The sequence below is a fragment of the Cucumis melo genome, chromosome 4 (genome assembly GCF_025177605.1).
Source record: "Cucumis melo cultivar AY chromosome 4, USDA_Cmelo_AY_1.0, whole genome shotgun sequence".
Taxonomy (NCBI): Eukaryota; Viridiplantae; Streptophyta; class Magnoliopsida; order Cucurbitales; family Cucurbitaceae; genus Cucumis; species Cucumis melo.
In genome coordinates, this window is record NC_066860.1 from 14,016,293 (window position 1) to 14,033,936 (window position 17,644).

At 38.9% G+C, this 17,644-nt stretch overlaps 1 protein-coding gene across 1 annotated transcript; it reads right to left on the bottom strand.

The window, feature by feature from the left end:
• Positions 1 to 5,300: 5,300 nt before the first annotated feature.
• Positions 5,301 to 7,146, bottom strand: LOC103490070 (cytoplasmic tRNA 2-thiolation protein 1-like). Its single transcript, XM_008449439.2, has 5 exons — positions 7,081 to 7,146; positions 6,775 to 6,940; positions 5,656 to 5,660; positions 5,445 to 5,557; positions 5,301 to 5,355 (listed from the first exon to the last, which is right to left on the bottom strand). The coding sequence occupies exons 1-5, from the start codon at positions 7,144 to 7,146 to the stop codon at positions 5,301 to 5,303; spliced, it is 405 nt and encodes a 134-aa protein (XP_008447661.2).
• Between the last annotated feature and the right edge of the window lie 10,498 nt (positions 7,147 to 17,644).

Sequence of the window (17,644 nt, forward strand, 5' to 3'; positions counted from 1 at the left end):
ACTCTCAAGATACGAGACGTCATCCAAGTTCCTCATCTGGAGGAAGTAGGAACAACCACCCAAGTTCTCCTAAAACTACAGGAGGGGACAGACGCTTTAATGGAGATCGTAGATCCCATCAATCGAATACTGGAAACTCCTGGCGAGGATCAAGTAACCAGAATCTGTCCAATCGTCCTCTTAGTTGCTTCATATGTAAGGGACCACACATGGCCAGGGAATGCCCGAACAAAACTGCTTTCAATGCATTCCAGGCATCTTTAGCCTCAGATTCAGACAATCAACAAAGTCAGACCGAGAGAGAAGTAGACCAGACAGAAGAAGTCGATAACCCTCGAATGGGGGCCTTGAAATTTCTATCATCTCTCCAGAAAAAGGTGGGGGAGACGAACACGCCAGTGAAAAGGGGCTTAATGTACGTTGACACCTGGATCAACCAGAAGCCAACCAAAAGCACTATGGTTGACTACGGTGCCACCCACAATTTCATAACAGAAGTAGAAGCTAAACGTTTGAATCTCTGCTGGAAGAAGGATGCTGGAAGAATGAAAGCCGTGAATTCTGCTGCCCTACCTATCATCGGACTAGTGAAACGAACGATGATAAGATTGGGAGGATGGAGTGGCCTCGTAGACTTTGTAGTAGTAAAAATGGATGACTTTGATGTGGTACTGGGAATGGAGTTCCTACTTGAACATCAGGTAATCCCAATGCCTTTGGCCAAATGCTTGGTGATCACTGGACCTACACCCTCGGTTGTACAGACTGACCTACGTTAGCCAGATGGATTGAAAATGATCTCGGCCATGCAATTAAAGAAGGGTCTCTCTCGAGACGAACCAACATTTATGGCCATCCCACTCAAATCGTCAGAGAACTCAGGGGAGACAGTCCCTAAGGAGATCATGCGCGTGCTAGAGAAATACCGTGATGTGATGCCCGATAGTTTGCCCAAGTCTTTGCCACCTCGGAGAATGATTGATCATGAGATCGAGTTAGTGCCAGGGGCAAAACCGCCTGCGAAGAATGCTTATCGTATGGCGCCTCCGGAGTTAGCTGAACTTCGGAAACAGTTAGATGAACTACTGAATGCAGGGTTTATCAGGCCTGCAAAAGCTCCGTATGGGGCCCCAGTTCTTTTCCAAAGGAAGAAAGATGGGAGTTTACGACTGTGCATTGATTATCGCGCCCTAAATAAGCTCACAGTCCGTAACAAGTATCCATTTCCCATAATTACTGACTTGTTCGACCGCTTACATGGGGCAAAGTATTTTTCAAAGTTAGACTTGCGGTCGGGATACTACCAAGTGAGAATTGCAGAGGGAGATGAACCGAAGACAACCTGTGTCACCCGATATGGTGCGTTCGAATTCCTCGTAATGCCATTTGGTCTCACCAATGCCCCTGCCACCTTCTGCACGTTGATGAACCAGGTCTTCCACGAATATCTCGATAAATTCGTAGTAGTCTACCTGGATGATATAGTGGTCTATAGTACGACCATGGAGGAACATAGAGACCACCTACAAAAGGTTTTTCAGAAATTGAAGGAGAATCAACTGTACATCAAAAGAGAAAAATGCTCTTTTGCACAAGAGCGGATAAACTTCTTGGGCCATGTGATAGAGTGTGGCCGAATTTGAATGGAAGAAGGGAAGATTGCTGCGATACGCTACTGGGCAATGCCGAAATCAGTCTCAGAGTTACGCTCCTTCCTCGGGTTGGCAAATTACTATCGTCGATTTGTCGAGGGATTCTCGAAACGAGCAAGCCCGCTGACTGAGCTACTGAAAAAAGACGTTCACTGGAATTGGGACCCCGAGTGCCAAGCCGCCTTTGACGGCCTAAAACAAGCCTTGATGGAGGGGCCACTTCTAGGGATTGCGGATGTGACCAAACCTTTCGAAGTCGAGACAGATGCGTCTGATTATGCGTTGGGGGGTGTGCTCTACAGAATGGGCACCCGATCGCATACGAAAGTCGAAAATTGAATGCAGCCGAAAGGAGGTATATTGTGTCCGAAAAAGAAATGCTCGCAGTAGTACATTGTTTAAGGGCCTGGAGACAATACCTATTAGGGTCGTCGTTTGTAGTGAAGACGGACAACAGTGCAACCTGCCACTTCTTTACCCAGCCAAAGTTGACCTCGAAACAAGCAAGATGGCAGGAATTTCTGGCCGAGTTCGACTTCGAATTTAAGCACAAGAAGGGGTCGAGCAACCAGGCTGCTGATGCCCTAAGTCGAAAACAAGAACATGCAGCCATATGCCTGTTAGCTCACCTCCAGGAGAGCGAGATTGGTGGGTCGGTCAGAGACACCTTTAGAGAGTTCCTACAGAAAGATCATGCCGCTCAGAATGTCATGAATTTAGCGAAGGCGGGCAAAACACGACAGTTTTGGGTCGAGGAAGACTTGTTAGTCACAAAGGGCAATCGACTATATGTTCCAAGAGCAGGGGACTTAAGGAAGAAATTGTTGTACGAGTGTCACGACACTCTATGGGCTGGCCATCCCGGATGGCAGCGGACGTACGCCCTGTTGAAGAAGGGTTAGTTTTGGCCGAATATGAGAGATGATGTCATGCAGTACACTAAGACGTGCCTCATCTGCCAACAAGATAAGGTAGAGAAAGTGAAGGTTGCTGGACTTCTTGACCCTCTACCGGTTCCAACAAGACCTTGGGAGAGTGTCTCTATGGACTTCATCACCCATCTCCCTAAGGTAGGCGACTTTGAAGCCATTTTAGTCATCATTGATCGTTTTTCAAAGTACGCCACCTTCATCCCCGCCACCAAGCAGTGTTCAGTAGAAACAACAGCTCAATTGTTCTTTAAGCATGTTGTTAAGTTGTGGGGAGTCCCGACAAGTATAGTGAGCGACAGAGATGGTAGATTCATTGGCTCCTTCTGGACGGAATTATTTTCCTTCTTGGGGACGAGTCTGAACATATCCTCAAGCTACCATCCCCAAACTGACGGCCAGACTGACCGATTCAACTGCATGCTCGAGGAATACTTGCGCCATTTTGTAAACGCAAGGCAAAAGAATTGGGTCCAGCTGTTGGACGTAGCCCAATTCTGTTTCAACGCTCAGACAAGTTCATCTACAGGGAGAAGCCCATTTGAGATTGTTTCTGGGAGGCAACCAGTACTGCCACACCTTGTTGATCATCCTTTTGCAGGGAAGAACCCTCAAGCCCTCAATTTCACGAAGGAGTGGAGACAGACAAACGACATCGCCCGAGCGTACTTAGAAAAAGCATCGAAGCGAATGAAGAAGTGGGCAGATAAGAAGCGACGGCCCCTTGAGTTTCGAGCGGGAGACCAGGTACTCATCAAACTACGACCAGAGCAAGTCAGGTTTCGAGGACGCAAAGACCAACGTCTCGTCAGGAAGTACGAAGGACCAGTTGAAGTGTTGAAAAAGGTAGGGAATACTTCTTACAGAGTAGCGTTGCCCATATGGATGAAAATCTACCCAGTAATTCATGTTAGCAACCTGAAGCCGTACCACCAAGACACGAAAGACCTGCAGCGGAATATCGTAACTCGCCCAATTATCAACCTTAGTCAGAAGGAAGACAAAGATGTTGAAGAAATTCTGGCCGAGCGAGTAAGGAAGGGCAGAAGACCCGCACGAAGGATCCACGAGTATCTGGTAAGGTGGAAGAACCTTCCTGTGGAGGAGACCAGCTGGGAACGTGTCGAAGATCTTGAAGCGTGGAAGCAGAAGATAGAAGATTTCAAGCTTCGCCAGTTGACGGGGACGTCAACCATTTAGGTGGGGGAGAATGTCAAGGGCATAATTGTCCATAGTATTATTTACCGATGGTCGTATGCCCGAATACCCCCAAATCACTTTATCTTTATGTCTTGAAAGTAGTTTAGGTTAATTCTTTCGTTTAGGTGTCGCCGAGTCATAGTGTGACATTTCGGCTTTTTCATATGCAAGCCGCCAAGGCCAAAATTCTCAATATGTACTATAGGGGGTACATGACTAAGTCCGACCCCCGCCCAAGCCTTGTCGCACTTTTTGCATGTTGAGTTATTTTCCTTGCAATTGACAGTCTTCAATGCTTTCTTTATGACGTTTTCAACTATTTACTTTCTCTCTCCCGTTTTATAAAAACATTTTTCCAATAACGGGAAGGGAGGCTACGTCATACCGCGAGTTTGACCGCGGATTCCGATTTTCGAACGGCTGACTTGCTGATTGAGCTAAGCAAGTGCCGCACAATCGTGTTGAGAAGTTACGATTGTGACACAATGCACACAAGAATACCTAAAATTCCAGCATACACTTCCATATAGAACTACAACAAATACACATCATCCAACACCTACATATAATCACATATCAATAAACACAACTATATTCAACACTATAAGTCCAACTACTCCAAATCCTTTAAGATATCCACTTATATATATAATCACACATATCAAACAACACATCCTGTCCTCCATGGAAAACCAATAATAAGCACCTGCAATGCATAAGATCCAACACTAAAATACCAGCACACTTTTCCAAACTTCCATATAGTACTACAGCAAATACGATCATCCAACACCTAAAATATCAGCACACCTTTCCACCCTTTTATATAGTACTACAATAAATACAATCATCCAACTCCTATATATAATCACATATTTAAATAAACAACCAAAAACTGTAAGTGAAAACTAAAAAATATAAAGATAATATATAAGATCGTGATTAATAACCAATGTATATGTACAACAGAAAGTTCCTTCACTAACTAAAGTATACGTACAAACTATCTAACAAACAACAATTAGTACGAGACCACCTGCCCTTCAAAAAACTATAGGACTGCCTGTCCCTACAAAAACTTAACTTAACTCAACCAAAAAACACATTTAAAAGCTTACACAAACCTACTAACAAAAGCTGCCCATTCAGTTCGAATCTCGTCAATCTCTTCTTGCCTATATGAATTTTTGGTATTGAACTACACATAAAGAGAAAGATATGGAAAGTATGAGTTTAGATCATAAATTGTAATTGACTAAATAAGAGAAGCTAACACGACTAAGGATGCACATCTTCACAAAAAACAGTTAAAACCCAATATATTAAAAGGTAACTATCCTCTATTCGAGCATTAGTCTTCTAAGTTTTGATGAAAACGACTTTCTCAAAAGCTTCCTTTGTACTATTTGTAGGTCAGTCATCAAAATAAGCTACATGATGCAAGATTTGCTCTAGAGCTATGAGACCAAAATATAAAATATATTACTATCTTCTTTCCATATGTGTACTTGAAAGGTTTTCATCTTGGAATTGGTCCATCTTCATCGGTAATTAATGTAGTACATCTACTCAATCTACAAATACAAAGCATCACTTCAGTCTAATACAGCCCAAATGAGGGATAAAGTAATTGACCAAAAAAAAAGTCTTACTATTAAAATACCTTGCAATATCACCTCGTAATATATTTAATAGAATTGTTCCAACCATATCAATTGCATTGTGCCCCGTGGCTAGCTTGACTACTTTCAACAATGCAACACCACTATCAAGGGCCTTCAGGAGAAAAAATTCCATCAATACAATGAAACCACACTTAATATACATAGAACCAAAAAGAGAACAATACAAGATACCTAAACTAGAATAGATACAATCCCTGTTAAGCATAAGTCAGAAAATTTTGCAAATAGAATAGAGAGAGACACCAACAAAAAGAAGCTTTTTCTCTGACAACTTCAAATTAAATAAGCTAAGGCCGATGCTTGTCTTGAAAATACATTGAAACCTTGAAAAATCAGCATTCAAAGAAAAGATATGAGTTCCTTCAATAACCACCAATCAAATAGAACAAAATGAATGAGATAAACAATGATATGGAAGCTTCCACAAGCCTTAATAGAGAAGAATATTCTTTGGATAAGAGACAGCCAATAAAGCTCGAAGGGAGAATTAACAAAAAAGACAGTCAAGAAGGCTATCAATAGATTATGGCTAATAACCACACCCTCTTATGAAATCAATAGATTTTGAAAAACCATCTCTCATCATCCTTTAGAAATCAATAGATTTTGAACAAATGATTTTAGGCAAAATTTAAATCTAATTTAAATAAGTTACATTCGAAAGAGAAAGAGGCAGCAGCATAACGACATATTACAAATTAAATTACAGACATAAGTTCATAACTATAGACATTAACCAAACAAAATATTAAACAAAGCTTTTGTGTCAAACCATATTACAAACTAAATTACAGATGATGTTTGGTGCTAAATTTAAAATTTTATGTCACAAAAAAATTGAATTTCATACTAAAAAAATGCAACAGTTTATCATTTATGCCCAAAATATGTTCACAATAAATATAGAAATGGAAGAGACTCTAACTAATAAAAATTATGGTAAGTGGTAATAAATGCAAGAAACGAGCAATTTAATATGCAAGCAGGGGAAAGTATAATTCAACTTCAAGTTATTGAACAACATGAAGAAAATGCCAAATGAAAATAGATGATATTGCCAATGGTTGTATGTGGAAAAGAAATGTGTAAGAGTGAAAATAATACGATTAATTGTTAGACAAACAGACCTGCTAACATGAGTATATAGCTTAACTAATACGATTAATGTTTGTATACACTATATCTAATCTCAATCTTAAAGATTCGATCCTTTTTAAATTATGATTTAAATATGATGTTTAAGAAAGTATGGTCGTAGAAGGACATATCACAATGAGATAATTATTATTGTGATTCTTAGAGACTTACCAGATAAAGAGACAAGATTAGTAGAATTAAGACCAACGTTGACAAACTTGATTGTAAGATTTGCAAGAGGTTCAAAAGGACTTTGAAGATTACTCACAGCTCCTGATCTATATGCTATTCTGCTATCTCTTCTTTCTAGTTGAACCTCCCAACCCCTTCCTCCTGCCTGACAAATGATAAACAATTGTAATTACTGCAAAAAAAAAAAAAAAAAAAACATTCCATTAACAACTTACGTTTTTGTAAGATTAAAGTATCTATTTTGAATTCACCATAAATTAATAAAGTGACAAATAACGACTTTACCAAGACGATGGCTGAATTAGATGCAATGGCTAATGTCAGCACAGGAGACAATGTTTGGATATGCATTTTCAACTGCAGTTTTGATGTCGTCAACAATATTTTGTATAACAACTTTGTCAAAACTGAGAAATCTCTCAAGTTCAAACTTCAGTTTACTGCCTATTTTTCTACTTTGTACATGGGAAACCCCCTTAATCACCTATATACCAGAATAGTAGCAAGTCTTAGATGAAGAATATAAATATTAACCAAAACCTTTCAGTTCAATAACAAAAGAAATAAATAATACAATGATACAATATGTTTCCTATGTTAAAACCAACATTCCTTAGGAGTTTGCATCTTTTGAACAACATACATTCACAAAAATAATACTAAGAAACCAAATAAAACGCTTACTCAATGCATAAGAAAAAGAGACTTTTACGAGACATTTCATCAAACATCTTATGAGCATAAACTAATAACTCAAGAATGCATCTTCCTCATCTTCTCACATAGCACAAGGTGAAATCTGAAATCCACTAGAAACAAAAAAGACATTTTGAAGTCTGTCAGACCGCCTTGCAACCATCCTAACAGGATATACCTACCAATAACGATTCTATACAAGTGCAAACTATGGATCTATGAACCATTAATCACACTCTAGTCCCAAGGCAAGAATTCAAAGAACAGTGAGAGAAACTTGATTGGATTTGAAGGATTTGTTCAAAGGTTGAAGAGAAAGAGAGAGAGAAATGTGGGAATAAAATCTGAGATGGAAGAAAAGCCCCAAAAAACTCACCACTTTGATGTCAAGAAGAATCGTGAAGACTTGCAAATAGAACAAGCTAAATGATGTTCACATGGTGGCAAATAAAAATACAAAGTTGCGATGGTTAGCGACGGAAATACACGGCTGCGATGGTCGGCGATAAAAGAAGTTAGAGCTGATGAGGGAGATGAGAGAAATGAGAGAGACTAAGTGACAGTGGTGGTGACGGCGTCGGCTGTTCGAAGAATAAATGGAAGAAAGTAAGATGAGATTGAAAAGAGAAGAAAGAAATTGAAAGAGAGGAAGAAATCATGTGGCATGAGAAAGGTAAAGTAATAGAGAGAAATATTTAATTTTTTATAAAATAAAAAAATATCATAACTTTAATGTCGCTTTTCAAAAGGCAGATGTTTAATGTCGGTTTTAAATCGACATTAAAGCTCCCTCTTTAATGTCGATTTAAAACCGACATTAAATATCTGCTTTTTGAAAACCGACATTAAAGCTCTGTTTTTATTTTTTCCAACTGACATTAAAGGTCCGATTTCTTTTAGTGATAGTTGAATTGCTCGACATCAACTTTGGGAGGCTTGGTCGCATCGGCGACCTTAAGACTTGGCTCCTCAATTGTGGCTTGCTTCAGACCATTGAAAGCGGCCTGACATTCGAGGCTCCCACTCCACTGAGTGTCTTCTTCTGCCAACAACCTAACTTGGTGGCACTCTACCATATGATTTAACACGTTTATCTGGCTCTGCCCAAAACAACACTTTCCTCCTTTGACATCGATAAGACTAAATGGCACTACGGGGAACTCGTATGTTCCAAGTCCAGTGACACAAGTTGTCTCGAGTCCCTCTGCCTTCATTTTTCTTACTTGACAATTCCTCGATCGGATGTCCGACTTCAAAAAATACTTCACCCCACGTGGGCGGTCAGACAACTTGGTGAGTGCAGGGAGTGGATATTTGCGGTGAACTGTGAACTTACTCTGGATACGACGATCAATACACTGTTGTGGGTTTCTATCCTTCTTCTTTAAGGAAAGGATCGGGACTCCATACAGAGCTTGTACAGATCTACTAGATCCTGTATTCAACAACATCTTTGATGGTTTCTGAAGTTCGGCTAACTTCGACGGCGCCATGCGATAAGCATTCTTCGCAGGCGCTTTCGCCTCTGGCGGCGATTCTATCCCCTGGTGGGTCATCTTTCGCATCGATAAGGACTTGGGCCAACTTTTCGGCATCACACCATGGTACTTCTCAGGGACACACAAAGTGTCTTTGAGGACTGTCTCCCGTAGTTTTCTCAACGCCCCAAGCAGGATCGCTGCGGATGGCGGTTCCTATTGGACGAGGCTCTCATCTAGTTGTATGGCCGATATCACTTTAAACCTGTTAGGCTGACGAATATCTGCTTGCAGTACTGTGGGGAAAGACCCAGTAATCACTAGACATTTGGGTGAGGGCATTGGTATGACTTGATGTTCAAGGAGGAACTCCATTCCTAACACTATGTCGAAGTCGCCATCTTTACAACCACAAAGTCTACGGGGCCTTTCCACCCTCCCAACTTTATCGTCGTTTGTTTCACTAGCCTGACGACAGGTAGGGCAACAATATTCACGACTTTCATTCTTTCTAATCCTTCTCCCAACGGAGTCTTAGACGTTTGGCCTCTACTTCTATTATAAAGTTATGAGTTGCACCGGAATCAATCATAGTGCTTTTTGTCTATTTTTGGTTGATCCAGGTGTCAACATACAATAACTCCTTTTTTATTGGTACGTTTCTCTCCCTTGACTTTTTCTGGAGAGACCACAGGTGTTTTATGGCTCCTATTCGAGTCTTCCCGCCTCCTTTTATTTGGCCCACTTCACTCTCAGCTTTATTCGACTTATCGTCTGAATCCGGGATTAATGAGGTCTGAAACGCATGGAAGTAGACTTTATTCAGACATTCTCTTGCCAGATGTGGCCCTTCGCATATGAAACAACTGAGGGGACGCTTGGGTGGACTTCGGTTATTCGGTCTTCGCCGAGTATTCTCTGTGTTTGATTGGTAAGGTCTGCGGTCTCTACCGAAATCTTTGCCTCCCTCGACATCTTTGGGAGAACTCGAGCGACTATTCCTGTTCCTTCTAGGTGAGGAACTTTGGTCATGTCTCACATTTTGAGAGTCACTGGTCAGATCGAACAACCGTTCGGCTGCTGGATACGTTAACGTGAGGTCTTGGACCCTTTGTTCATATAACTTGGTCTTGGCCCACGGTTTCAGCCCTTCGAAAAAACAGAAAACTTTGTCTTTCTCTGACATATCGCGGATGTCTAACATCAGCCCCGCAAACTACTTCATGTACTCCCGAATCTTGCCAATGTGTTTTAGATTAGGCAATCTTCGTCGAGCAAGGATTTCCACATTCTTGGGGAAGAATTGCGAGCAAAGTTCTTTCTTTAGAGCGTCCCAAGTATCTATTGTGCAACGCCCTTCCTATATGTCAATATATCGGGACCTCCACCACAATTTGGCATCCTCAGACAGATGCATCATTGCCAATGCCACTTTGACCTCCTCGGTGATGGTGTTTGTGGCCTTGAAGTACTAATCGAGGTAAAAAATATAGTTCTCTAGGGCCTTTGCATCTCTTGCCCCACAGAACGGCTTTGGTTCCGGGATCTTTACTTTGCTAACTGAAATTGCTTCTTCAGCTCGAGCTTGGTTTGCCATTGCTTGCATTGTGAGATTCAGCCTCGCGTTCACGTCTGCGATTTCATTCCTAACGACATCGAGGATAACTCGAAAATCCTCCGACATGCCATTTATCATCTCTAAGAGTGTCTTCTGAAAACTGTCTAACTCGCTGACACGTTCTTCCATGTGGGCAGCAAAGCTCGATGAACTGTACCCACACTTGTAGTTAAAAGTTCTTCTGACGTTTGTGTTTGTTTCTAGGGTGTCGACTCTTGCCAACAACTTTTGTATCGGTAACCCTTCGACACGGCCAGTTACCACATCGATTGTACCAGCTTTCTTGGAAATTTCTTCAAGACGGGACTCCAAGTAGTGGATGGAGTCGAGAACTTCAGCTAGGTATAGCATCTGCTCTTCTAGTTCTGCTAGTCGGTTTTTGTGGGTCTTGCCCGATGGATTCGCCAACGACATACTTTGGTCTTACTGTCAATTAGCCGATTTGACTCTGATACCACTTGTCATAATCGTAACTTTCAAACACGATTGTGCGGCACTTGTTTTACTCGATCAACAAGTCAGCCGTTTAATATTCGAAACCTGCGGACAAACTCGCGGTATGATGTAGCCTCCCTCCACGTTCTCGAGAAAATGTTTTTATAAAACGAGAGAGAGAAAGTAAATAGTTGAAAACATGATAAAAGAAAGCATTGAAGACTGTCAATTGCAAAGGAAATAACTTAGCTTGCAAAGAGTGCGACAAGGCTTGGGCTGGGGTCGGACTACTCATGTACCCCCTATAGTACATATTGAGATTTTTGGCCTTGGCAGGCTTGCATATGAAAAAACCGAAATGTCACACTGTGACTCGGCGATACGAAAATGAAAGAATTAACCTAGACTACTTTCAAGACATAAAGATAAAACAATTTAGGGGTATTCGGGCATACGACCATAGGTAAATAATACCTTGGACAAGTATGCCCTTGACACGCAGCTCCCCGGACATAGGCAACATTGGCTGAACTGGGTTGCTATTACAAGTATGCCCTTGCCCTTGTCTATTATGTTGTCCCTCTAGCTATTACAATTGTCATTAGCTTTAGTATTAACTTAAGATTTAATTGATTATATCACATTGTTGTTTCAATTGGTATCAGAGCTAGGTTACTAGATCATGGAGATAATCTGAAAGGGACCATCAGCTTCTCATCCTCCTGTATTGGATGAAAAAAATTACTCATATTGGAACCCTTGTATGATATTTTTTATTAAAACATTAGATGGAAGAGCATGGAGAGCTCTCATGGCTAGTTATGAACCTTTGATGGTTACTGTGGATAGTGTTTCAGTTTCGAAACCTGAAGTTGATTGGACTGATGCTGAAGAACAAGCATTAGTTGCGAATGCTAGAGCTCTAAATGCAATATTTAGTGGTGTAGACCTATATGTGTTCAAACTTATAAACTTCTGCAGTACAGCCAAAGAAGTACGGAGAATATTGGAAGTTGCTTATGAAGGAACTTTTAAAGTCAAGATATCCAGATTACAGCTGATAACATCTAAATTTGAAGCATTGAAAATGTCTGAAGATGAATCAATTTTAGAGAAAAATGAGAGAGTTCTAGAGATTGCTAATGAATCACTGTTGCTTGGTGAAAAAATTCCTGATTCTAAGATTGTGCGGAAGGTGCTTTTGTCTCTACCTAGGAAATTTGACATGAAGGTCATTGCCATAAAGGAAGCACACGATATTACTACTTTAAAACTTGATGAGTTATTTGGGTCTCTGCTTACGTTTGAAATGGCTATATCTGATAGAGAGAACAAGAAAGGTAAGGGGATCACTTTTAAATCCATATATAAAGAAAGAGAACAGTGGATCAATCTGATAACGAAGTTAACATGGATGAGTCAATAGCTCTACTAACGAAGCAGTTCTCTAAAGTGGTCAAGAAATTCCAAAATATGAATATTAGAGGATCAAATGCTCAAAATCTAAATCAATATTGAAGAAAAGATGGTGAGAACACTATAAGAAGGTATAATGAAGTCTAAAATAGGAAGGGGCAGTGATTATGAAATGAAAAAGGAGGGAGAAGGAAGGATTTTCAGATGTAGAGAATGTGGGAGAGTTGGTCATTATCAGACTGAATGTCCCACATTTTTAAGAAGACAAAAGAAACTATCATGCTACCTTGTCAGATGAGGACACTGATGATACGGAAGATGACAGTGGCATGAATGCCTACATAGCATGCATTATCGAAATCGATCTTGGAGACGATAGTGAATGTTCTGATGAAGATGGTGGTGAAGATCTAACTTTTGAGAAACTCAAGATGTTGAAGAAAGAAGACACTGAAGCTAGAGCAATACAAAAAGAGAGAGTTCAAGATCTGATGGAAGAAAATGAACGATTAATGTCAGTCATATCATCTTTAAAACTGAAATTGAAAGAGGTTCAGTAGTTGTAGTCGTAGTAGTAGAGGTAGTAGTAGAGAGGTAGTAGTGGAGGTAGTAGTGGAGGTAGTAGTGGAGGTTGTAGTAGAGGTAGAGGTGGTAGTATAAGTAGAGGTGGCCGTAGTAGCAAAAAATAAGGATTTAATCCTCAAGCTGTAATGTTAAGTGACTATTTTTTAATAACATAACGATGAAAAAGTAGCCAAAAAAAAATCCTCATGCATTTTTTTCTCTCTCTACGATTAAATAAGAGAAAAATAAAAATAAGGATTGAATCTCCAAGGAATTACTTGTTGTATGAGGTACGGATTATTGGGAATAAATCCCTACCTAATAGGACCTCCAACTAAGTTTTTTCTTTATGGGATTAGATTTAGGGTAAAGAAAAAAAGAAAAATAAATAAATAAAAATAAAAATAATGAAAAGAAAAAATTAACAACCTACCTTTTGTAGAGAAATAGGTTTCTTAAAATTTTTTGTAGAGATTCTCTAAACAGTCTAATTTCTTTTTCCTCTCGTAGAGATTTTCTCTAGTACGATTTTTTTCGTAAAAATTCTCTCTAAAGCAATTTTTCTCCCATTTTCCAAATGACAAAGGTCCCTATTTATAAACCCGGGGTGTGCCACAAATTAGGAAAATTTAATACGTACAAAATCAAATTAGATATTATGTAATTTTATTAATTTTCTTTTTGCTAAAATAGTCAAAATATGATATTGAAAGATTTTGTCCAAAATAAATTTATTTGCTTTTTTCCTAAAGTGATAAAGATAAATTAAAATAATTTGTATAAAATAAATTATAATTTTTTTTCCAAAAATGATAAATCAAATATGATATTAAAAGATTTTGTATAAAATAAAATATTTTGTTTATTTCCTAAAATGACAAAAATAAGTCAAAAGTGATAAATTATTATTTTTTTTTTGTTAAAGATAGATAATTTCATTAATGTTTTTTATTTTCCCTTTTAATAGAAGATTTTAAAAATAATAATAATAATAACAATTATCATAAGAGTTTATATTATTACAAAAAAAAATTACTTTTTTCTTTTTTAACAAAGTGAATTAATAAAAAATCTTAGCCATTATTACAATTAATATATTTTAAAAAAATGTAGGATAAAATTAGGTGGCTACGTATAGAAATGGCACTCATGAAACAACTTTTTTCTTTTCTGGTTGTTGAAGTTTTGCGGCCATGTTTTGCATACCAAGTAATTGAGTATGTCTGCATATCAGAGTTCTTTTACTTCAACCTGAAAGTGTTGTTTATCAGGAAATCCATCTTCAATTTCTCTTTTCTCGCGTTGGAATGTTTCATTGTTAAGACGCTACAAGTGATTTGCCACCTAGTTCTCGGTACCTTTGCGATTTATAATCTCTAAATAAAACTCCAAGAGAAATAGAATCCATCTAATCAATCGCCACTTGGTGTCCTTCTTCACCATGAGATATCAAATTGCAGAATGATTAGAGTGTATTGTACCTTTAGAACCTACGATATAGCTCTTAAATTTTTCAATCGCAAATACTATCGCGAGCAACTCATTCTCTATAGTAGTATAATTCTTTTGATCCTCATTGACGGTTTTGCTCACATAGTAGATAGGGTGGATCATTTTGTTTTTCTTTTAACCTAGCATAGCCCCTACCGCCACATCACTCGCATCACACATGAGTTCAAATGGTTATGACCAATCCGACGTGATGAGGATGGGCATTGAGGTCAACGCGTTTTTTAAAGTTTGAAACACCTGATTGCATTTCTCATTAAAGTTACAGGGTTGATCGGCGCATAATAGGTTATTGAGAGGTTTGGCGATTTGGAAAAATCCTTTGATACATCTATAGAATCGAGCGTGTCTCAAAAAGTTTCTCAATTGTTTGACATCTGAAGGCAGCGACAACTTGCTCACCACATCAATATTCGCGAGGTCTACTTCCAATTTCGCATTGGAGATCTTGTGCCCAAGCACAATTCCCTCTCTAACCATGAAGTGACGCTTCTCCTATCTTAAAACGAGTCGTGTTGTTTCACATTTCTCTGAAACTTCTTCTAAACTGTTCAAACATTCTTTAAAGGAACTCGAAATACTAAAAAGCCGTCCATGAATATCTCAACTGATCTCTCTATGAAGTCTGAGAAGATAACCATCATGCACCTCTGAAATGTCCTTGGCGCATTGTACAAGCCGAAAGGCATTTGGCAAAATGGAAATGTACCATAAGGATATGTGAACATTTTCTTATGCTGATCTTCTGGTGCAATCATGATCTGGTTGTACTTAGAGTAACCATACTAAAAGCAATAAAATTCATATCTAGTAAGCCTATCCAACATTTAGTCAATAAAAGGCAGAGAGAATTGGTCTTTCTTTATTGCTGCATTCAGCTTGCAGTAATCCATACAAATCCTCCCTCATGACTGTTCGCATTGGAATCAATCATTCTTCTCATTCTTTACAACAATCATCCTGCCTTTCTTAGGAACACATTGGACTGGGCTAACCCATTCACTGTTTGTGATTGGATAAATCACCCCTGCATCAAGCCACTTAATAATCTCTTTCTTGACGACTTCTTTCATTGCGGGGTTTAACCACCTTTGGAATTGAATGGTGTCCTCTTGACCCTCTTCCAACCTTATCTTATGCAATATTATGATGGACTTATACCTTAGATGTCTACCAAGGTCCATCCTATTGTCTTCTTACGACGTTTTAACATATTCATTAACGCCTTTTCTTCCGTGGCATCCTAGTGGGTGGATATAATGATTGGAAGAGTGTCATTCTTCCTCAAGTATGCATACTTTAGGTGATTGGGTAAATGCTTGAGCTCTAACTTTGGCGGTTCTTCGATTGATGGCTTTGTCTTCTTCTTGCCTTTGGTTTGCAAATCCAAAGACTCAAAATTCCTTTCGCCAGACACGATGTTTACTTCTTCCAGTATATAACTTAGGTCTTCTTCTTCAAAGAATTCTTCAGTGTTGAATAGCTCATGATAGACTTCTTCCTCGCAATAGTCCCATCGAAGGGACTCTATCGCACTGCAGTTTTCATCATCAGTGGGGAACTACATCGCATTGATAATGTTGAACTTAACTTCTTCATTATTAAAACACATTGTCAAATCCTCTTGGTGGACGTCTATGAGGGTATGAACAATTGATAGGAATGGCCGCCCCAAAATGATTGGAACCTCTCAATCAACTTCATAATCCAGCATAACGAAGTCAACGGAAAACAAAGATTTATCCACCTTCACTAAAAAATCTCCAATCTTGCCCTTTAGCTTGACGATGGATCTGTCAGCAAACTGAAGCCTTATGTGAGTTGGTTAAACCTCCCTTATCTCTAATTTCAGGAAGATAGAAAGAGACATGAAATTGATGCTTCCTTCAAGGTCACATAGAGCACAACCCAAATCCATTTCGCCTATCGAGTAGGGTATCAAGAAGCTATTAGGGTCTATCATCTTCTCTGGCACCCCATTCTTGAAGATGTCTCTTGTTGCCTGCGTTAAAGCCATAGTTTCACGATCATTAATCCTTATTTTATTTGCCAATATATCTGTCAGGAACTTGACATAGGAAGACATCTGCTCTAACACATCAACAAACGAGATGTTGATGTGAAGCTACTTCAAAACGTTCAAAAACTTGTAGAATTATTGGTTGCCGACCTTCTTCTTTAGACGACCATGAAATGGAAGAGGTGGTAAGGGGTTTGAGCTTGTTGCCTAGGTAGACGATTCGCCGCATTGTTATGCTTATCAAACCACAAAATAATGTAAACATAAGGAAACTAATTAGTAATTGTACTTAATAAAATTATCAATTATGCGGTCTCATTAAATAGGAAAAAAACTCTCGTTCAAGAAGAAAAGTAAAAGCCCAAAGAAGGGAGAAAAGAAAAAAAAGTGAAAAAAGAGAGAAATCAAAGGAAGATAAACAAAGAGAGAAAAAGAAAAGAAAACGATAATTTTTTAAGATTGCTTGACAATGATCTAAGCAAGATGTCAAAATACTTAACAGTAAGAAGTGGAGAAAAATCATTCTATTCTTAAAAATCGAGTCTTGTAATCAACTATTTCGTTTACAAAACACATAAAAACGGCTATGATTCTTTCAACGCTCTCAAATCAATCCCACCCACAGACCAACATGATGGAAAGGCTTGAGAACCATGTTAGCAATAAAAAGCCCATTAAAAAATGGTTCGTATAAGTGAACAAGAATCTGAATATAATAGAAAAAACTAAAGTTGACGTATACTCCGAGCCTGCAAAAATTAGCCTAATATACAATATGGTAAAGAGTTTGTAAAGCTAATACCAGTTTCTAACTCAAAATTGGTCAAACAGATTGATAAGCACCTAAACATTCTAAATCCAGAGGTTCCTATCCAGCATGACATCCTCAATGATCTTTGCTTAACAATTGCATAAGCTTGCTCTTCTTCATCTTCGAAAACCCTCTCAAACTACGAGATTTAGCAATCACCCTTAGTTTAGCAAGTTTCAATGAGTTTAAGTTCTCATGTTCACCATGCTTTGAAAATTCCTCAGTGTCTTTAATATCATCCTCAAACGTGTCATCGACGTCTGATGACACGCCTAACAAATTAATAAGTTCAGGCACCATTT

What these genes read in the sequence shown, in the direction of transcription:
- LOC103490070 (XM_008449439.2), bottom strand. Translation starts at nt 7,146, where the DNA reads ATGCATATCCAAACATTGTCTCCTGTGCTGACATTAGCCATTGCATCT. An exon ending in CTAATTCAGCCATCGTCTTG is followed by an intron (nt 6,941 to 7,080) that starts GTAAAGTCGTTA and finishes ATCATTTGTCAG; the next exon opens with GCAGGAGGAAGGGGTTGGGA. An exon ending in TTACGAGGTGATATTGCAAG is followed by an intron (nt 5,356 to 5,444) that starts GTATTTTAATAG and finishes TTGTATTTGTAG; the next exon opens with ATTGAGTAGATGTACTACAT.